The sequence below is a fragment of the Gossypium raimondii genome, chromosome 8 (genome assembly GCF_025698545.1).
Source record: "Gossypium raimondii isolate GPD5lz chromosome 8, ASM2569854v1, whole genome shotgun sequence".
Taxonomy (NCBI): Eukaryota; Viridiplantae; Streptophyta; class Magnoliopsida; order Malvales; family Malvaceae; genus Gossypium; species Gossypium raimondii.
The window spans coordinates 5,971,674-5,995,120 of NC_068572.1; the positions used below are offsets into that span (position 1 = coordinate 5,971,674).

At 32.3% G+C, this 23,447-nt stretch overlaps 3 protein-coding genes across 3 annotated transcripts; all 3 read left to right on the top strand.

The window, feature by feature from the left end:
- Nucleotides 1-11,535: 11,535 nt before the first annotated feature.
- LOC105790517 (phospholipase A1-II 7) lies at nucleotides 11,536-13,579 on the top strand. The gene is made up of 2 exons (XM_012618155.2): nucleotides 11,536-12,100; nucleotides 12,574-13,579. The coding sequence occupies exons 1-2, from the start codon at nucleotides 11,582-11,584 to the stop codon at nucleotides 13,297-13,299; spliced, it is 1,245 nt and encodes a 414-aa protein (XP_012473609.1). The 5' UTR covers nucleotides 11,536-11,581; the 3' UTR covers nucleotides 13,300-13,579.
- Nucleotides 13,580-15,127: 1,548 nt separating this feature from the next.
- LOC105790518 (uncharacterized) lies at nucleotides 15,128-17,010 on the top strand. Its single transcript, XM_052634158.1, has 2 exons — nucleotides 15,128-16,829; nucleotides 16,941-17,010. The coding sequence occupies exon 1, from the start codon at nucleotides 15,221-15,223 to the stop codon at nucleotides 16,358-16,360; it is 1,140 nt and encodes a 379-aa protein (XP_052490118.1). The 5' UTR covers nucleotides 15,128-15,220; the 3' UTR covers nucleotides 16,361-16,829; nucleotides 16,941-17,010.
- A 184-nt stretch (nucleotides 17,011-17,194) lies between these two features.
- LOC105790519 (uncharacterized) lies at nucleotides 17,195-22,019 on the top strand. The gene is made up of 10 exons (XM_052634457.1): nucleotides 17,195-17,249; nucleotides 17,365-17,399; nucleotides 17,520-17,839; nucleotides 18,578-18,769; nucleotides 18,858-18,937; nucleotides 19,022-19,094; nucleotides 19,177-19,278; nucleotides 19,798-19,903; nucleotides 20,788-20,875; nucleotides 21,526-22,019. Exons 3-10 carry the CDS (start codon nucleotides 17,738-17,740, stop codon nucleotides 21,707-21,709), a joined length of 927 nt encoding a protein of 308 aa, XP_052490417.1. The 5' UTR covers nucleotides 17,195-17,249; nucleotides 17,365-17,399; nucleotides 17,520-17,737; the 3' UTR covers nucleotides 21,710-22,019.
- The last annotated feature ends 1,428 nt before the right edge of the window (nucleotides 22,020-23,447 follow it).

Consider the following 23,447-nt stretch of genomic DNA (forward strand, 5'->3'; position numbering starts at 1 on the left):
ACTTTGAATATACATGTGAGTGAATAGTGAAATTATAGTTAATGTTGTTTAAGTGTGTTATACACATTAAGGATGTGGAATGGAGAGGAGGAGGAGGAAAATTGGGAAATATATGAATGATTTGTGTTTAATTGGTCATATTCTTCATTATAATTGATAAACGATGAAATAGAAATGATGTTTATATTTGTGCATTATTGGTCATGATTTAAGCTCATGTGTGAAAATAAAGTTTCATAGTATGTGTGTATGGTATATTCGGTATATGATTTGGCATGAAATAATGTCATGAATGGTTTATGAATTAACACATGTTAGTAAGCGTGATACATGAATAAATGTTGTGCTCATCCATGCTTATAATGCTTATGCTATATGTGTATTTGGCTAACATATTTGGTATACATGCTTAGGCTTTGGCCAAGTAGTTGCTAGATTATGCCACGTTAAATTTATAAGTTATGCATTGAAATGGTAAGTGCCTAATTGAAAATATGCTTGTGATCATGAAAAGGGTGGTAAGGTTTAAATTATGTAATCTCTAGTGAAATGTTTTATAATGTGGTTAGTTTTTTAAAAAAATAGTTATGTTTAAATACACTAGCTTGCTACTATGGTTGAATGATATGTTTATATCTTGTGTGATTTGCATAGGAAATGAGTGTGGAAAGGTAATGAAATAGTAAGTTCATATGGCTGAAATTTAATGATTAAATGTTAATTTCATGAATTATATAGTATATGATGATATATATTTGTTGATGGATTGAGAATAAAATAACAATACAAAAAACCGAATAAATGATCAAATTGAAGGGAATGTCGGATTTGAGTACTTCTAATCAGTGACAAGTGATAAGTGGTAGCTTTAGCTACACTTATCTAATCAGTGACAAGTGATAAGTGGTAGCTTTAGCTACACTTATCTGATCAGTGACAAGTAACAAGTGATAAGTGGTAGCTTTAGCTACACTTATCTGATCAGGGACAAGTGACAAGTGATAAATGTGATCCGTGTAAGACCGTGGCAGTGCTATGGCTTCGAAAAGTGATAAGTGATCATATGCAAGACCATAGTTATACTATGGCAAAGTGGAAGTGAAGTACTCAATTTTCCATAACCGTTCCCTAATTTGATTAAGGATGGTAAGTGACAAATGGGCCCAAAAGAATTATAGTAAATGGATAAGTGGTAGTGTATTTATACCAGGATGATGTTGTTATTTAAGCTAAAGTGATATTTTCATTGCAAAATTGAGAATTTCATAAATGTGTTAATGAATAGTATAATCGATAAACGTTGAGTTAAATGGTAAATACGTATTAGTGTTGAACTTAATGACATTGAATTGTGCGTGAATTAAATGGAAATTGCTAGTGATATGATTTAAATTGTGAGCATGAGAAATTGCGAATTGAATGAAAAGGAAATGAAGCATTGAATTGCATGAGTATGTATTGGGTCTCGTAGGCCCTATTTATTATGATTATAATATTTTGAGGATATATTGTGAAAAGTTATAAAAGCGTGTTAATAATTTTAAAAGTTTTAATTTAGATGAAATTTTATAACTCGGTTAAATACGTTTACAAGTGTATGTGTTCTGGTAATGCCTCATACCCTATTCCGGTGTTGGATACGGGTAAGGGGTGTTACATGAATGCCTTAATATGGATGCATGATATAGTGTTTGTAACACCCCTTACCCGTATTCAACTCCGGAATAGGGTATGAGGCATTACTAGAACACTTACACATGTAAACGTATTAAACTGAGTTACAAAATTTCATTCAAATTTAAACTCTTCAAAATTTTAACATGCTTTTATAATTCTTTATAACATATCCTCAAAATATTATATTCATAACAAATAGGGCCTACGAGACCCGATACTTACTTATGTAATTCAAAGCTCCATTTCCATTTTATTCAATTCACAATATTTCGTGTTCACAATTCAAATTAATTCTCAATCCAATATATATATTTCAATACCACACTCTCATACTATGAAACTTTATTTTCCCATATGAGCTTAAACCATGATCATCACATATCAAAGACAAATGTTCTTGACATTTCCATGACATAAACCGAATTAATCAATGCAACTCAATGATATAATCATCCATATATCATTATTATCATATATATATATCAAGACTAAATTTCTTATACATTTGGTCAATTGCTTTTCAAAACCGCAATAGTTCCTTCGGTACCAATACGTATTTACCATTCAATTTAACATTTACCGATTATAATCGGGCATATGACCATTATACACAATTATTTCCTACATTTTATTGTCCTCCTCCTCCTCTCCATTCCACATCCTTTATGTGTATATCACATTTAAACAACATTAACTATAATTTCTCTATTCACTAACATGTATATTCAAAGCTGTCTATTCGAGTCATAGTCACTAAATTATTTTTACCTGGAGCTACAGAACTCCAAATTAAGATCCGTAAATTTTATCCGAAACTAGATTCACATATATTCTTACCATAAAATTTTCATAATTTTGGTTTAGCCAAATAGTACAGTTTATTCTTTAAAGTTTCTGTTTCACTGTTTGACAGTTCTGACCTCTCTTCACTAAAAATTAATTATCTCACTGTACAGAATTCGGATATAGTTTCTGTTTGTTTCTCATAAAAATAGATTCACTGATAATTCTAAACATATAAACTTTATCCCATAATTATTTTTGTACAATTTTTACAATTTTCCAAAGTCAAAACAGGGATTCCAAACTCATTCTGACTCTGTCTAATTAAACTTCAAATATCTCAAAATATATAACTCTTTTGCTTTTTATATTTATTTTATGTGAAAATAGACTCATTAAGCTTCAATTTCATATATTATTCAGCCTCTAATTAAATTTCCACCATTTTGGTGATTTTTCAAAGTCACACAACTGTTGCTGTCTAAACTGTTTTGTTGCTAAATGTACTCTTTCATAATTTCACTTTTTCACTTTCAATCACAATTCAATTCAAAATTCACTTTTCCATTTCTAAGTCGATATTCAATTCGGGCCCACACCTATATTCATTATTCAATTACACTTAGTCAATTTCCGTTAAACACTGGAATATACATAGATACGTAGAGAATTAGCACATAAGTGCCACATCGATATGTAGCCGGTTACCATCGACACGTAGCCGGTTACCATCGATACGTAGTCCGGTTACCACCGATATGTAGCCGGTTACCATCGATACGTAGCAAGTTACCACTAATACGTAGCCAAGTTACCATCGATACGTGAGCCAAGCTACCATCGATCAATAACATCGAAATGTCCACTGCCCGCTCACACAAGTCGTCAGTGTCGCAACACATGCTAGATCACCCAAAGACCGGACTCACTGTAACATCAGTAACATCGATCTCTAGTGACATGTCACTTGTATCCACTTCTATTCCTAAGTTCAACCGGAATTTACACTTAACACTTTATTTTAAACACTTTATCACTTGAATAATTCATGAACAATTTTCCTTCCACATTCAATATTAATTCACATATCAAATATAATTCACAATTTATAAAAATATAACTATTATTTATACGTAACTTACTTTGATGCAATAATATAAAAATTTAGCAATTTAGTCTTTAATCTTTCCTTTTCTCCGGTCAAGGTCGATTCCACTTCTTTCTTGATCTATAATAACACATTTGACTTATTTAGTACTCACATTTATCAAAACAGTCCTTGACTCAAACTTTGGTAAAATTATAATTTTGCCCTAAATTTTTACATATTTACACTTTTGCCCCAAAGCTCGTAAATTAAACTTCATCCCTTATTCTTATGTATTATGACATGTTGAACATTTTTCCTTCTATAGAAACATCAAATTCCAACTCTAACACTTACTTATGAACATTTAGTATTTTTATCGATTATGTCGTTTTACTCGCTTTCACTCAAAATCGCTTAGCAAAAGTTGCTTAACATAATTCTAAGCTTCATATTCTATCATGAAACATCAAAATTCACACTTTTCATCTATGGGTAATTTTTCGGACATAAATTCTAGCTCAATTAATGGTAGAGATAGCTTAAGCAAGTTATCTGGATGCTAAAAATACAAAGAACAAGAAAACAGGCTAGAAACGGACTTACCATGAAGCTTGGAAGATAAACAAACCCTAGCCATGGTGTTCCCTTGCTACATACGGCCATGAAGAAAAGAATTGAAGAAGATGATAATTTATTTCATGTTATTTTGTCTTTATTCATTAATTAAGGCATTTTACCAAAATGCCCTTAAATAGCTTACTTACTAACCATGTCTATTTTGTCCATAAATAACCAATGGTCTAATTACCATTTAAGGACCTCCAATTTAAAATTTCATAATAATTAGACACCTCTAACTTGTAGAACTCAACTTTTGCACTTTTTACAATTTAGTCCTTTTGACTAAATTGAGTGCCCAAACGTCGAAATTTTCGAACAAAATTTTTACAAAATAATTCCGTGAAATCGAGACCATAAAAATATAAGAAAATAAATTTTTTCTTGTCGATTTGTGGTCCCGAAACCATCGTTCGACTAGGCCCAAAATCGTCATTATGTTGTTTCCATCTTGTAATGCTTGAAAACTGTATATAAACCAGAGTGGATGAAAGTATAATTGCATTTGTGTTTCAAAAATTACTAATATTTCTGTCATTGAGCTGCTGATTTTGTTGTTCCACTGCTCTGCCTTGATTTCTTTTGGATAATTGTACCATATAAAATGTAAGTTGAATGCCTTAAGATGGATGCATGATATAGAGTTTCCATCTTGTTTAATGACTCAATTCCAGTCGATGTCGAAATAATCAATTTTAAGATTAAATTCATTAATTTGAGTCATCTAAAAAGTTGAAACGAGAACACCATGAGTGGAATATGGGAGTGAGAAATGAAATTAGGATTCGTTTGTTTGCCAATAAAATGTTTTCCTGAAAATGATTCCTAGAAAATGATTTACTTTTTTTGGAAAATGATTTACTTTTCTGGTGTTTGGTTGAATCTGTGTAAAATATTTTTTGTTGTTTGGCAGATTTCCTGAAAATATTTTCCAGAAAAATTGTTTTTACATATATTAATAAATTTAATATACATATTAATAAATATATATTTTAAATTATTTTTACATATATTGTAATGATTTATTTATAAATAAATAAATCAAATTAAATATATAACAATGTTCAATTATTAAGCTAGAATATTAATCTTCATAAATTGAAAACGACCAAAGTCAATTAAATTATTTGTAATTGTGTTATAAAAAAATAAAAACAAGGATTGAATAATTATAAATTAGCTTCTAAACCACAATTAATACTAGAAATTAATTATCCAAATGCATAATTAAGTAGTACACCACATAATAACAACAACATTGTCTAAGTGTATAATATTACACCACATAAAAGTATCAATATCTTCAACCTTGAGAAAATTTTTGAAGCCAAATTTTTTTATGCTTCTTACTTTTAACTAAAAAAAGCTTTGGCATTGGATTCATAACTCACTAGATAATCAAACACAGAACACAAGAAGTCATCATCAAATCCTTCTTCCTCCATCGACATCACTTCTTTGTAAAGATGTGGTGTCTTATCCGTAGTAAATTGTTCCAAAGTATTAGCAATTTTGCCAAGTTGTTCACCCACAAATTTAATTTGTTCATCAATGACACTTTCATGAACATTTTTTCTTTTACGTTTGAATGTGCCAGATGAAGATACATTTATTCTTACCTCTTCAGCCTCTTCATTGTCGCAGTCTATAGGCACTGAATCTGGGTTGCCATCATCCAAATCTATGTTAGAAAATGTTCTGGCAAAACTCTCTGTTACCATATCTTTGCCAACAACTAAAGTCATTTCATCATAATGATAAATGCTTTTATTCAAAAATGGTTCATACTTCTTGTGTGTCTGTTGGATATTATACACAATTAGAATAACAAGAAAAAAACAATTGAAATATACTTAACATATATATACATATATTACCATCACTGTTGCATCATATGTCGCTCTATCACATGTGATCATTTTCATGTTATCATCCCATCCAAAACCACTTTCACCCCGAATTGTGCATATAATTTGCCACTGGTTTTTTACAGTCTTCAAGTGATTTTCCACATGCTTCGCATCGCATTGGACTTGAAATCTTTCAGAAATAGCTTTGGCAACTCGATTAATAGAAACTGCTTTGAAAGTATTAGAAGGCTTATTTCCTCTCTGGGCCTCCTCTGCTAGAATTTCAAGAAAAAGATGTTCCATCGGTTTTGTCCACCTGAATTGCTTGGAGGTCCCTTCTTTGTTGCCCTTACCCATTCTGCATTAATAATTGTCATTGTCAATCATTTCAATATCCAACAAGCTTAAAGCATAATAGATTCAATGTCCAACAAGCTTAAAACATAATAAATTCAGTATTTAACAAGCTTCAATATCTAACAAATTCAAGACATAATAATTTCAAAATCTAACAAACTAAAATGGAACCTATCATTATCCAACCAACATTAACAAAAAAAGACAAATCTTAATACTAAACATACATAACTTTGAATTAATTGTAACTTAGTATGGACCTATGTATAAATCCATGTGAATGTTATATTATGGACCTATGTATGTTTGGTTAAACTTTGAATTAATTGTAACTTAGTATTAAATGGTGAAATTTGGACAAAATTGTAAAAAAGGTTAAATATGAACTTACATGATGGAATTACCCCGATGAAACTTCGTAAATGTATCATATACATGGTTACAGGTTGATTTCCGATGATTTCAAGATCCAACATTTGTTGCGGACTCGAAATTACATTTGACATAAGTTTAGCTTGAACAAGTAACCTGATGTTGTTTTATAGGTTTAGCCTGGACGAGTAATCTTACATGTATATACAGATTTGGCCAACTCTCTGATGTGTCGATAAAGGTTTAGCCCAGATGGGTAACCTGACACTAATATATGTTCTGCTCGAATGAGCAACCCGAGGTCGTTTAAAGGTTTAGCTTGAATGGGTAACCTAACCTATACATTACAACTTTGGCCAAGCTACCTGATGTGTTAATAAAAGGTTTAGCCTGGATGGATAACTTGATGTTGGAATATCGGGTTTGGCAACACAGTGGAAAATAAATTTAAAGAAAAAATAAAAATTTTAATTTTTTTTTTCAAAAACTAGAACTTATTTGTGATATCTGAAGTAATAAACACTTGATCAAAATTGTACATTTTCAATTTGTCTAGGATAAACGCTTCGAGTAGTCTTCTCCACTATTCTCAAACTCACGTCTGCTGAGTGTGGGCTTATTTTGAATCAAAAATATTTTCACAAAATTACCAGTGGGGTAATTTCGTAATTTCTCTAAACTCTGAGGTCAAGTTGTAAATATGAAAAATATTTTTAAAAACTTTCTTAAATAATTTTTTCAAAAAATTTTCTCTCTACAACTTTTTCTTCAATTCAAGCATGTGAAAAATAATGACTCATGACTCTCTTTATATAAGAAGAGTTTAGAGAGTTTAATTATGATTAAACTTAATCACTTTAATATTAAATTAAATTAAATTAAATATTTATCTTTTATCTAAAAAGATAAATATTTAATTTAATTTAATTTAATATTAAAACTATTAAAATAATATTATTTTTGGAATAGTTAATTTGGAATCAAATTATCCGGTAGAGTCCCAGTAGGAGTGTAATTCTTCAACTCCTTAACCACCGAAGAACTACCGCCGCCAACCATCTACCAGCCACTAGAATGTAAATGCAAAGCAGAAGACTGCACCACAATGCTGCAGGTGTGACACTGCACCTCACCAGAACTTGAAAGGTGTTCGATCCGAGCTAGCAATGACCTGATCGATCTGGTTAAACCACCGATTGGACCGTCGGCCCGATTTCAGATACCAGGCCTAGTTTGACTAGTTTTTGGGTCTCAATCTCGGTTTTGGGTTCTCGGACCTAATTTTTTTTATCTCAGGTCCAATTTTTAAGTTCAATTACCCATTGGGCCAATTATCTAACTTGCAAATTAACTTCCAAAAATATCATATTAATTTTAATTGATTTGATTAATTTAATTTTACTTGATCAAAATTAATTTTTCCAAAACTCACTTAGATTTTCCAAATTAATTTTTCAAGAAAATTCTTTAATCAAATTCTCTAGTTGAATAATTCTCATGACCACCTAATTTAATTTCATATCGAATAAATCGACTCGATTAAATTATTCTCAAATTCGTAGAATTTTCTTCTAATTCAAATACAATCCGATCGAGCTTTTATTGTGTTAGCAGAGAGACCAATCAGACATATACAATTAGGCTCTAGTGATTACAATTATGTCAAGAAGCATTGTTCCAATAATTCGCAATTACTTAATCATAAAGTCAGTCCATAAGTACCATGACTGAAAACTCCTTATTGTATACTCTTTAAGAAAGCAATTCATCCAACTAATTTGTTCAATAACCTCGCCATTTGTGTGTTACCCTCATATGATATCCTTGATTCTTTTGAGTTAAATCTATTCACTCAATACAATCATATTTTATCTCATTGTCACCATTGTGTTTAATGATTAATATGATCATTGTCAACAAATGACTGTGATAAATTGCTCGTTCGAGAACTAGCAACCCGTGGCCACGTTTCATATTTATCAATCCACACAATGCCAATGAGAGGATATCATTAACTCTTTAATTGAGCTATGAATTCCATTGTTGCTAGTAAAGCCATGCCATAGACAAGTCATCTACCCAACATACCGACTATGGGCTCGATCATCTTTAGAGCATAAGCCTCCCCTTATATCAAAGCACATGAGTTGCATATGCATAATCAGTTACTAACTTAGGATTTAGGTAAATCACACCATGGACGTCACAAGTAAATTAATTCACAAACGGATTCAGAATTAATTCATCTTAGGTCTAGTCCAATGTATCATTCTACCAATGAATACATCTATGTCGCTAACCGTGGAGTAAACTACTCCGATAGCCAAGATTATTCATCTCCCCAATTGGAATTGTATACGACAAAATAATCTTTCTAAGTAGTTAAATCAAACTCACATTTTGATTCTTTTACGAGGTTACAGACTCGTTTAGATTATCTACTGAAGTAAGTTATCTTTCTCGCAATGTAAACGTTCTTATAGTGCTACATATTATCAATTTGAACTTAGACAATCAATGAGCTAATATTTTTTTGTCACGGTTTTGCTATGCATGCAAAACATGAAAGACAAAAACACAAAAAACATAATTGTGAAATGTGAAATTAACTTTATTTATTTATTCATTGTTCAAATAAATAGAAAACAATTACATGTTTACTACAATATGGACACATTTTCCAACAATTTGAATAGGTTCAAATGATGTCAAAAGCATTACTTAGCCTATTTGATTGTTTGGTTTGAAGTAAGTACCAAATGGTCAAATTTGGCCAAAAATAGGTTTCTCGTCCCGACGTCGATCTTCCCTCATCACAACGTCGACCAACAGATTGTGACGTCCCAATGTCGAGTGGTCTGACGTCATGACGTGACATTTTGTTTGGCGACGTCAGGATGTGGAGAAAATATCATTAGGACGTCGACCCTATATTTTTCAAAATTTGCAGTTTGGTCCTTATTAATTCCCGAGTTAACTTTAGAGCTCATGAAAGCTCGTATTAAGCTCGAGAAAGGTTTAAATTTGTTCTAAATGAATTGTATTATGATTGATAATGATTTTCGATTTGAATTATCTGTTAAAGTTCTATAACTATTCCATTTTGTACTGTAGCATTTTGTAGCTTAATCCCGACAATCGAGACGGGCTAAGGGTGTTACATGGTACTTTAGTTTGACTTTAATGTTCAATGTAGTACCAAAAATGTTTTTTTGTTCAAGTTGGTGACTAAGTTTAGCTTTTCTTACACAAAATGTACCATAGGACAAAGATGTTAACTTTATTTTTATTGTTTTCCAATGAATATTTGAAATGTGATAAATCCAAAATTTGACATGTAGCGATGATACGTCATCATCCAAAAATCTATAAAAAAGAAAAAAAAAAAAAGAAACATACATATTAAAAACTTATTTGTATATGTTTCATAATGGTTAATTTACAAAAAAATTATAAAAATAATTTTTAATAATTTTTAATAATTATATAAAAATTAAACAACAACCATGAAAATATCCATTAAATCACGTATTCTATTTACATTTTATAAAAATAAAATATAACTTTTACATAAAATAAAATTCAGTTTTATATTTTCATAATGTCATTAATTAGTCTAAATGATTAATATAGTTAAATTTTTTATTAAAATTAAATGTGGTTATATATAATTTGAATGCTTTAAGGGTCTTAGAGTCAAACACATCTTTTGGATTTGTCTTGGTTTTTTTGACATTATCAGACGATGGTCAAATTTCAATTTTAGACACTATGCTATGCTAAAACTTGGCTTAAATCCATATACTTTAATTTTTGATATAATTTGGCCATTCTACTTCTATAATGTCGTTAATTAGTCTAAATAGTTAATATTATTAACTAATAATTACAATTTTGTAGTAATTTTCTTAAGATCATTATTCCAACAAAAATTATTCTCAACGAGTTTGAACGCATGTCTTTAAGGAAAAAATTCACATTAGTGTTTTCAGATTACATCACTACTAAGTGAATTTTTTAGTCTTAAATGTCACGCTATTGAATTTAATTGAAAAATTAATGGTGGTAACAACTAACCCTGAATTTTAACTTTGAAAAGTAGAGGACCTAAATTATAATATTTCATTAAAATATTAAAAAATTTAATGGTTTTCATAATTTTTCAAATAAAAGTATAATTTTATAAAAATAAATTTCTTTATAAAAACAATTTTAATAATTTTATAAACAAATAAATAAAAATCATGAAAATATTCATTAGGTCTCGTAATTTTTTACATTTTATAGACTAAAAAATATATGTTTTACATAAAATAAATATTTAATAATTTTAATAACTTTTATTTTTAAAATTTTTAATATATTCTTTAATTATCATCACATTTCAAAGATTCATTGGACCACATAAAAAAGTTAACATTATTTATTGGATGTACTAATTTGTGTGACGGAAATTAAATTTAAGTATCAATTTGAACCAATAAAAGTTTGAGTACCACAATAAATGTTGTCAAATTTAGGTATGAAATGGTATCAAATTTAGGTATAATAATCTTTTTATAATTAAGGTATATATCTTTTATGTACGTTTTACTGTCCTTAAGGACTAATCTAGAAATTTGTAGTTTAGGTCTTTCAAAAATATTAATTTTAAGGGGTTCATTGGTAGGTATGAACATGTAGATTCACATTAATTTATTGATTTTTCTGTGATATTAATGTTCCGATTACAACTGTTTCTATCTATGGATGAGTGTTCTATATAAATGAACCCAACATAGCCCAGTGAATCACATCTTCACTCATAAACCACTGAAACCAAAAGGAAAAGAAAATGGTTAAGTCCGACATTGCATCTCAATGGAGAGTACTGAGTGGCGAGAACGGCTGGGATGGTTTACTCCAACCACTGAATCTCGATCTCCGCCGCTACATTATTCACTACGGTCAAAGGGCTGGTTCTGTTGGTGATCTTTACAATCAGAACAAACATGGTGAATTCCCCAAAGAGAAGTTTTTTGCAGAGGCCGGCCTTGAAAAAGGAAATGATTTCAAGTACAGCGTCACCCACTACATTCATGCAGGGTCAGATATTGTTGAGCCCGCATGGTTTGGATTTGTGGCAGTAACAACAGATGAAGGAAAGGCTGTTCTTGGAAGGAGGGACATTTTGATTGCTTGGAGAGGAACCATACATTACACTGAGTGGATTAATGATTTAATCGCTGATCCGAAATCTGCTTCGGAATTGTTCGGGATTGGCACTGAGGCGAAGGTGCACTCCGGTTTCTTGTCTCTTTATACTGGAACAAGGTCAAATTCTGCTGTTGACAACCTCAGTGCTAGAGACCAGGTAATAATAATACAGTAATATATAAGTATGATTGTATATATATATATTCTCAAATTCTCTGTTATTATTTTTTCGGCTTTTTAATACATTAATTTTTTAATAATGTTAATGTGATAACTCGTATCGTAGCCATGTGTACTTCGTACATATCTAAAAATTTATAAAATAATATTCAAAAATAAAAATAAATTCAAAAATTAAATAATTAATATATTCTTTAAAAAATATATTAAGTATACATGAATTGTCACATGAACTATTAATATATTTAGAAATTTAAAATAAATACTCTTTTATTACAAAAAAAAAAAAATTAAAAGTTGATGATCGGACTATTTTTAAAAGTTGGAGCCAAAATTAACACACAAAGAAAAATGACAATAGCATAATTCATCATTATGCCTGATATATATGGTTTCATCTCTCTGTTAATTATATGTGATTGATCTCATACGTACTGCATGCACATGTAGGTTCGAGATGCCCTAAGAGAACTGATGGACAAATACAAAGACGAGGAAATAAGCATAACTGTTACAGGATTCAGCTTGGGTGGAGCATTAGCGACCCTAAATGCAATGGACATCGTTGCCAATGGATATAACAAGCCCAGCAGCACCCTACTGGGTGCAAACAACCCGTGCATGGTGACAACTTTCACATTCGGCAGCCCTCAGGTTGGAGACTCTGGTTTCAAACAACTCTTTAAGAAACTCGTTGATCATCATCATCTTCGTCTTCTAAGAATTAGAAATGCCAATGACCCGGTTCATAAATGGCCATTTTGTACCCTTACCCACGTGGGAAAAAAGTTGACCGTTTATAGCAACGAATCACCCTACTTGAAGTATAAGTGGTTTTTCGGTAGAACATTGGAATGTACTGATAATCCTCCCCCGAATGATTATCATCCAAATCTTGTTACCGAGGAAGAAATAATAGCCAACAGAGGCTTGTTGATTAACTGGGTAGCTGACTCTGTAAGTGCTCATAATATGGATGTATACCTGCATGGGATTGCGGGGGTACAAGAGGGAGCGTCTGGGTTTCATTTGGAAGTTGATCTTGATATTGCACTAGTGAATAAGTATTTAGACCGCCTGAAAGATGAGTACGAAATTCCTGACCATTGGTGGGAAGGTGAGAATCGCAAAAGAATGGTTCAAGAGGATAATGGCCATTGGAAGGTTAGAGGTTAACATCTTAATACATAAGCTTTATGCATGTTTAAACCAAATAAATAAATAAAGTGGCTAATCATTATCTTTGATTGGCCTAAACAATATTAATCATATTTCCTATTTTACTAGTATTTCCTCGTGTTTGGTTTATTGGTCATGAATATTTATCTCATAATTTATGTAAGAGGTTCATGGCCTAGCAGGGATTTTCTCCTATTAAGAATGTGTGAGTTGTATCGATAATGATCTTTATGTTATGTAATAATAATGACGTAATAAAAGTTATATATTGGGTAAACTCTTTAGATGTTTTCATGACCAAACAAAGCATTATACCTCTCTTTATATATATATATACGCACCATGATAATGCAGTGAAATTATACTACTAGTCTGTGTATTATATGTGTAAATTATGGATTTAGTCCCTATATATTTTAATTTTATCAATTTTAGTCTTTGCACTATTTGAATTGGTCAACTTTAGTTCACGCACTTCTTGAATTTTAAAATTTTAATCTTAACACAAATGACAACAATTAAATCTGTTTGGTTAAATTATGCCATTAGGTCTATACTATATGTAAAGTTATAGATTTAGCCCATATTCTTCAATTTGATCATTCTTAGTCCGTATATTTTTCAAAATTTGAAATTTGTCTTGACACAAGCAACAATCGTTAATTTTATCAACTGAATCTTTTTAGAAATATATGAAAATAACGAGTGATATAACATTATACATAGGATAATATATTTATCTCATATGATTTGATCATAGTATAACTTAATATATGAATCTAATGGTTATAAGATTTAAATAAAAAATTGACCCTACTCTTTTATTGGGGCGGTCTTGTTATTTTTAATTAAAATTTAAAATTTTTAACTTCTTTTTATGAATTTTGTTTATAACTTTTATGATTTTTAATAATTTTCAAATTTTAAAAGAGTTTAATTGATTTTTAAATATGTTACTAAGGCATTTTTGACCCTTTAACGTTATTAGTTTCAAAACTTTTTGATTTACTTCCAATAAAAGAGTAGGGATTAAATTAAATAAATTTGTAAAAGCTGAGAATTAAAATTGTTATTATACCTTATATATGAACACCAAAATTTAACATAGGGGCTGCTTTGCTCATTCATGTAATATATAGAGACTAATTTGCCGCTAAACTGCAGTCCAAGATATAATATGAATCAAGGGCTCTGCAACATGAATAATGATGATGTTTGGTAAGGGCATTTCTTTTGCTCAGGACAAAAAGATTGAGTCAACAGGTGATTCAGCAACCACTCTTACTGATCAAACTATGTGTGACTGCTCGTCGAACCCTAAGGATGGTTCAGTTGCTGAAAATTTTGTTGATCACCAAATCCAAACTCCTAATCAGCTGAATAAAGTACGTTATCTTATGAATCTGATGTTATCCAGATCCCTTTTCTCAATAATTTGGTTATTTTCCAATCATTTAAATTGGTAAATTCAGTGAACAAAGTATAGTCTCCTATCAATTGAATGTTAAGTAAGATTTTATTTTTCTCAATGTTTTTGTTGTTTTCCTTTTAATAATTTAATTTTGGCACTTTCAGTAAGTCAATTTGCTTGGGGTGTAGCTACTTGCTAAACGATGGGATTCATGGAGATTTCATTTATACTATGGCGTTTCCCATCCTAACATCCGCAGAATAATCTCCTTTTCTTTTTGAGATTTGGGCTATTTAATTCTATTTAGGAATTTATCTTTCGAACTTTGAATACAATGACATGCCATACATGGAACTACTGCCATTGTCAACTCATGAGGGGTTACTTCAGTAGTTTTAGCCATACAGTTTCATATATTTATTCCATACACTTGTAGGTGCGGGAGTTGAATGAAAATTATATGCTTTTTCACCGTTCAGCTATTGTTTCCTTTTTTTTCAGGAAGAAATGCATAGGTCTCCATTAGCAGGTTCCATACACTCATTATCTGCTAAAAGACAACAATTACTTCTGGATACTACAAATTCACCAGGACATGCACTTTTTGTTACTCCGTCCCCAAAACAATCAGGTTCTTTTTTGAGTCAGGGAAGCATAAAACAGGGTGGGCGTGTGCCTTCTGTCCTGAAAAGTAACATCAAATTAAAAATTCTGGAGTGTACTCCCCTTGCTTCTGCTTTCAATGATGGAATTTTGAAGTCAAAAATTAGATTATCAGATTCCCTTTCTTCTAGAGCTTTAGCTTGTTCATTCAGTAAAATTATGGAACCGAGTGAAGATTTCCAGTGCCAACAGGTAACTGCACCCGCTATTAATCTGAAGGAGCAGTTATCTGGTGTTGGTCTGAAGCAGGGGGAAATTGATGGTCCTGTAACTCCAAAAAACATCAGCTACTTGAGCCAAGATGGAGGGACCACAGAGCTTTTAGAAGATAGAGAACATTACGAAAAATATGCTGAAAGAATGGGCAAAACTACAGCATTTAATTCCTTACCCATGGGGATCACACTTGAAATTGGCAAAGATAAGAGAGATCTTGATACAGCATATAAGCTTGTTTCTCCACTGATGAATAGGTCAAAAGAGAAGTTACGCTCATCAACAGAGCATCATAACAGTCTGTCTGGCAATTTAAAGCCTCATGATCAGGATAACAGCATCATTATTGTTTCTAGAGAGGAGCCCAACTCACTAGAAACAGTTCCTAGTAGTAATTATTTGACTGCAACAGCTGAAAACAGAACACAGTCCAGCTTACCACTTATTAAGGCCAACCATTTAACTGGGACTTCTATAGTAAAAAAGTTGAATGAAGGAGAAAGTAATGGACTTGATCTGCTGAATGCTTCTGAGAACTCTAGGAACTTCCCTGAGGGATTTACCTTGAAATTGCAATCAAGAAGCCCAGAGAAAAACATCGAAACTGCAATTGAAATAACCCAGTTCAGTGGAAGTTTCATTCAGGAACAGATAAAAGTTTCTTCTTCTTATGCTTCTCCAGATGCACCTAGAAGCAAAAATGACCAGTTGCCTTTAAAGGTATATATCTTCTCTGTATCTTCTCTTGATTGCCTGAATGTTTCCTAGCTCAGAATTCAAATTATGCTTGACATTTAAAGTCTGGTGCAATGATTGCTCAGAGCCCCTTCAGAAAGAAGCAAACTCAGAGTCCAACTTCAAAAGAGCCAAGTTGCAGGCCGTACAGGAAAGAAATGCATAGGGGACTATGTAGTGATAATATGCAACTACCTGTTGCAAAGGATGTACTATCTCTTAGCTGCCATTCAACTATACAAACGATTGATAACCATCTTCAAAGACCTGTGCAGGACCCAAGTCCTGACCAAGACACTCGAACTCTTCAAAAAGAAAAAGAATAAGTGAAGTAGTTCTTGCAGACATGCACCCCGCAGATAAAAATAAGTGTATCCAGCAGAGTCCAAATTTTCGTGAAATTGGAGAAAAAAATATGGAGCATATGTTGGAATATTCGAATGGAAGTAACATAGGAAATAAAGGAATTGAAGGTGGCAAAACATTGATGAATATGACTGATGTATGTGCACAATGCCACTTATTTGTGGCACATTCAGGTTTTCTGATATAGAATGCAAGATTTTTCCTGTTAGTCTTCCTGTTGAATTGATTTGTACAACTTATATTGCAGATTTCCAGCAAACTTTCGGCAGATACAAAACAGCTACTGTCTCCTAGTTTTGATAAACTAAATATAAAAGTGGTAGATATCTTGTTTCTGTAATTACAACATTTTTTTACAACATTTTTCTAATGCAGGTATAATTACTGATAACATCTTTCCATAACCTAAACCCTGTGTAATAGTTTCCTTTTCTTTTTTCTTTGCCTTGAAAATTGGAATTTCCAGATAAACATGTTGGAAGATATATTACTTCATCAGCAGAAGGTTAATAAGTTAGAGATGCTCTGTTCTGAAATCCAATCCAAACTAGGTTCAGTAAGTAAAATTGCCCACTTTTATTTTATTTTGCTGGGATACTCAATTGCTTCCCCTACTAACCAAACTAGACTATCTTCTTGCTTATGCTGCCCTCATATATTGCTGTTGGCAGGCATATGGTCAATCCTGCAATATTCAGTATAAGAGGTGCTTCCAGTTCACTCCCACAGCTTGATTATGAATGCGACTGACATTGGTTTCTGAAATTATTAAGGAAACTGGTTTAATGTTACAAGTTGAAAAGTTGATGAATTAATGTCCTTGCAGTGTAGCTGAAACAAGACTATTGCTCTATAGATTAATTTATGAAAAGGCTAAATTGCAGTTGATGCAAGTGAAGCGTGAAAGATTGCTGGTATTTGCTTTTCTTTATCTCTTTTTTTGGGGAGGGGGGTTCTGCTCAAATGTGTATTCTTTATCACCTTCCTACATCCCTCAATTAGAATCAGGTACAGTTACTGAGAACTGGAGTTCGGGAGTCTCAAATGTTGAAGTTAAATTATGTCAAGCATCCATCTGTGTCAGCTGGAAGAGACACTCAACTTGACAATAATACATGTTCAGTTAGATCTGGAGAGAACCTTGAGGTATGCTCATCAGTTGTGCTTTTGTTGTTATGGATTTCGTCTTTCTAATTTGTATACTTAAATGATTAGAAAGGAAAAAAGGTACTCCTCCAGAGATAACATTACTGCATGCAAATATGAAACTGTGTTTTATTTTAACTGAAACCTACATTTGGGTTGACTCCCAAATTTTATTGTCAGAAAGTGCTTTGATATCTGTCAAAGCCATTTAGAGGCTAAAAATTTTCTCTACTTTTTGTTGTTGCTGCTGGTATAAGCTATTTATTGGCTTGTACAAATATCGGTGTAGAATATGGTTATTTTCTCTTAACCTTTTAACATATCTCAATGGTGAAGAAATTTGAATTAATTAATACAAGACTCAGGCTCAGTTTTCTTTGAAGTTCTGTTGACTTGATTTGGAGTGTAATATCATAGTTTTTTGGATGATTACAAAATCTTTATGTCTTCAACTTTGTTAACAGTATTTGCATATTAGACATTTCTTGTACAGGGATTTATCTTCTATATTTTGAGAATTACTACTAACATTCAGCACAGTGGATACCAGAGGCAATATGTGGAGAACTCTTACATTTGTTGTTTTGAATGATGTATTAGCATTCTCTCAGCTATAAATAAAATAAAATTCTAAACTTCATGTGTTTTACTGTCTCTTATGTTGTTTTAAAAGATATGGGCAATTGATATTTGGTTAATGCTTAATTCTATGCTAAAGATTTCTTTGTGTCATGACAGGGAACCAATGATAAAGTTAGGACAATGAAGCATGAGGCTGATGCTCTGGAGAAGAAGATAAACAATTTAACCAAGTCTCTTTGCCCTCACTTCAAGATAAAAGGAGAACTGAGTTGTGCGGATACTATTGATTTGCTTAATGATCATCTAAAGAAGAGAACTTGTTGGGGATATATACGCCAGGATATGCAGGTCTTATTAACTCTACTATAATTCTTCTCAAAACACATTGAAAATTATTTGATGTAACTGAGGCCTAACCAGTCTGTTATTTTGTTAGTTGTGGGAGGTTGATGTTCTGCAGAATAGGAATGGCTATCATAATGTTATTCTCAACTACCATGAGTTCTTATCTCAAAGGTTTTCCTTTTTAATATAGTTCTCTTTAACCCAGACTTGTTTATGCTAGAAAAGGTTTACATTTGTCCTTATGTTTGATTTCAGTCTTACATTAGACACCAGTCCAAATTCAAGCATTTTTGTTGGAAACAAATTGAACGATATAAACATCAGTAAGGTAACAAAGTCAACAATTTACATGAAGTCATTCCCTGTTATATTTGCCATGCTTATCCCTAAAATTTTATCTTGTTCATTAGAACTTCCCAAACATGGATGCTTGTTCTGCATTTGCTTTTGTCTTTAACCATGAATACACTAAGAAATATGTTGGGCCCAAATGTCTGGCGCAAGAAACACAAGTAAGTACTTCTGTCTCATAATTTCTTGCATCTCCTGCTTTTCTTTTCTTAAGCAAAACAAATTATTTCAATTTAATTTGGCATAATGACTTTTTTGGCCCTCTAACTTTACAAAAAAATCATTTTAGCCTTCCATTTAATTTTTCATCTTTTTTGACCCTTGAACTTGCATTTTTTGTCAAATTACCCTAAAATGGATGGAAAAGTTAACCATTATTAATTTTGCTGATGTGGATTATCTCGTAGATGACATGCCAATATTTAATTAATTTTTTAAAATTTAAAAATATTTTTTTTAAATTTTAATGATTTTTAATTTTTTTATAGCTTTTTTAAATTTTTAAAAAATTAAATAAATGCTAAGGTGTCATCCACGAGTTAATCCACGTGTATGCTACGTTAGCAAAGTTAAAAAATGTTAAGTATAGTACGTATGTTAAGTGGAGTGATTGTATAGTTTCTTGTAGCCGTTTGTTTAACTTTGCCCTACATTTATTCTGGTTTGATCTGATTATGCAGAGGACCAGTTCACTTTTACGAAATCTGCTTGATGTTATTGAGGAAGTACAGATAGCACGGTTAGAAATTAGGGGTCTGATTCTTACTAGCTTCCGTTCTCCATCTGGTACACTTTTATCTCCTCTTTATTATGGTTCTTAAATTTGTGGTTGTGATGTCGTGGGCTGAAATTCTTGCTTTGCGAATTTGACTTTTGATTCTTTTCTTCAGGAAAACAAAGTAGAGATGATGGATGACTAGATCATATTTCTTGTTTGATATAATGCCATTTGAAGCCTATGCATGCTTATCCTGCTACGAACTATTTTACTTTTTATTTTGTTTTTGTTTATTGGAATGGAGCTTAGCGTTTTGGGCGTTCTTGTTTTTATTTATGAGTGGTAGGATATAAGTCATAAAACTAGGGAAGGACAAGTTTTTCTATTTCCAGGACTCTTTCTTCAGTTAGTTTAACATATTCAAGGTAAAGCTGGTGCAAGACCATTCAAAGTTTTTGTGTTCCTCTCTTTTCCGATTTGTTTAAGTGTGGTCGTAAAAAGCTTTGGCATAGCCCACACATCGCTTGGTGAAGTTAAATCTATGTGTTTTTTTAAATAAAAAAGCTAAATCTTTGTTAAACTTTTGCACTTACGTTGCCAAAGAAACAATGGTAACTTCGTTATCTTGGCTTTATAGTTGTCATCTGCCTCTTGGTTTCTAGAACTGTTACGATATATGACTTATAATGCAGTTTTTTTTGTCTGCTGACTGTATAAGTTGCTTGATTTCTTTGCTGTCCCAAATCCTAAATCATTGTAATGTCAAATTTCCAAATAGCATGTTCTACATTGGAATGCTCATTTGGCTTAGTTACCATTTCTGCATTTACCAAAGATATGCACAAAATCAACTCTCCGCTTTCTCTAGTCTGTCCAATTTTGAGTGATATATGTCTACTGAAAGAACCTATTTTGCCAGATTAAAACTTGATAGCACCTCCTTTGTTTGCAGCTAAGCAGCTGGATTTGCAGCTTGCTTTCATTGATTTTGAGAGTGGTGTAAAGCTGATAATGTCTCTCGACTTGACATGTTTGAACTGGTAAAGTCTTGTCTAAATCGTTTTTTCTACTTAACCAATAAGCATTTTGCAAATCTGATGCTATGTCTTATAGCTGAGTCATTGAGATTGGATGTATGATCTTTTTATGTGGTTGAAAATGTATGATCTAAGGAGAATCTATTAATTAACATTAATCCAACATATCCAGAGCATTGATCCTTGGCAAAGAGTTTGTGATTGCTACGTAAATTATGTTGATTCTTATATAGTTTCTACGGATTGGTTTGGTTCATTATTTTTTTTGGACTTCTAATTAATAATCTTCTTTTCCTTCAATATTTAGTGTCTGAGTTCAGCTGGGCTAACTTTTGGACTAACTGGTCTCTGTAAACTTTTGCTTAACTCTTGCCATAGAAGTGCAACCAGTTGTCAGCTCTTGTTACACCCACATTTCATATGGCTCAGATTGTAACATAATCTAGAGAACTGTTGCTTTCGAGTTCAAGTAAATTCTGTAATTCTCTGAATGTAGAAATATTAATTCTGGACAATTTGGGATTGCTTTGTTGTATGTGCTGTCATCATTGTAAAATATAACATTATGCATCAACAGGTGTCAAGACAGATATGTTTTGTCGTAATTTGTTGAATAGTTATACTGGCTTATCTTGCCTCTTGATTTCTTACAGTGGGGTTTATCCTTCAGAGATCCTTCCCCATCATTTCCAGACTTCCTCCACTAGGACAGACGACTTACACTGTCCACTCTCAATTGAAATAAAAGCTGCAATCAGTAATCTTAGAGCTGGGTACTCAAGGATAATAAGGCTCTGTAGGTGTGTTACCCAGGTGCTGCAATCTTCAGGCAGGTGATTGGGGTTTTTTATTTAACATCTTAAAGAAGAGAGAAAGGGCACCTACAATTCGTCGTTCTCTCTTTGTTGCTTGATTGAGCATTATATCCTTTTTTTTGTAAGCTGCACTACAAGGTGACAGACTTGCTCCAACATCTTCAGAAACGGTAGATGCATTTCTTTGTCATATTTGTTGACCACTTTTTTTGTGGTTCCGTAAATGTTTATTGCAGTCCCTTAAAGTAGCCAATTTACACGAATGCTGTGACTTTGAACCGAAATTGCACTCTATGTAGTAACACACGTCTTTTTCCTTTTTTGGCCGCTCACCTTAACTGTTTGTTTGATTGTTTGTTCATTCTAACTCATTAATGGTTGAGGACTAATACTATCATGACCCAACCCAGCTCGCAGGGCATGAGCTGTGCTGTGATAACATAAGTTGAAATTGTCTTTTTTGGGTCTCATAGGTCCCACAATTTTTCATCTTCAGATGCGTTTTCAGAAATTCGAACCTGTATCACAATACACGCAAAAATGATACGGTTGTTCTACCATATCAATTGGAATCCATTTTACTAAGTGCACTCATTTGTGGTGTAAATATAATATGGGTGTCCAAAGAGAACAGTTTCGGATTATGTTCAAACAAGATAAACTTGTGTCCCAAGTTAAGTCATGTTGTGAGGTAAAAAAACATTGGACCAATGGGCTCACAGAGGATAATTTTGATTTATGCTTCCAAAGCATAGCCCATGCATTGTTAGTTGGCTTTGGTCATGAGATAAAAAGCTGCTTTTGTATCTTACGATTTAATTCAACTTACAAGGCATAGGTCATGTCATAATAACATAATTTAAATTTGTCTTTTTTATGCCCTCACAAGGTTTTGTCACTCTTAAATGTGCTTTGAGAGATTCAAACCTACATTGCAACCTACAAATGAGTGTACTTTGTCAAATGTGTTGTGACATGGGCTCGAAACTCTGAAGGCACATTAAACCTAGTGAAGGGACCAGCATATTTATGTTTCGAAAATCAATGGTCATGTTCATTCGCGGAGTCTTGGATTGAAGTGCAGAATTTCGAACTGTTTGGACAACCAGAAGGTTGTTCTGCCATCCCCTGCTAAATGAGGTCAGCTATTCTCCACCTTTTGAAAGAAAAGGAAAAGGGTTCCCCATTCAGTTGTTGAATTGCTTACATCATTCCTGTTTGAAATCGTAAATAACTAGAACCACCCATTTAATTTATATGTGCTGATGAGCTCTTTTAGCCAGTGTAGGACGTTGTATGTGTTCTATTAGAAATGTCTTAGAATTTGATTATCTATCCACAGGCAGAACGGAGGCCCCTGACTCGATTTTTGGACAGTTTAATTTATCGGAAATTAGTGTTTAGGTCATAGTTTCATTGTAAACTTTGTTCGGCCAAGTAAGAAAAGTGTCTAGCTAGTTATAGACGTGGATTATGTGTCTAACCACCAGGTACAGCTGTTCCATTTATTTAGGGCTAGTTTGGATAGGCGGTGTGTTTACTTTCGGTGAGGTTAAAAACAGCGGTGGCGGTGAGATTAGTTACTGTAGCAGTGAGGTTGGATACTGTAGCAGTAAGATTAGAAACAATGGTGGAGTGTGTGTTTGGATTCAAACGCAGCTGTAGCGGTGAGGTGAGAATAAAAAATGACTATTAAGGACATCAGATTAGAATTGATATATAATAGAAGTTTTTTAAATTATTTTACTTTTTTTAAATTA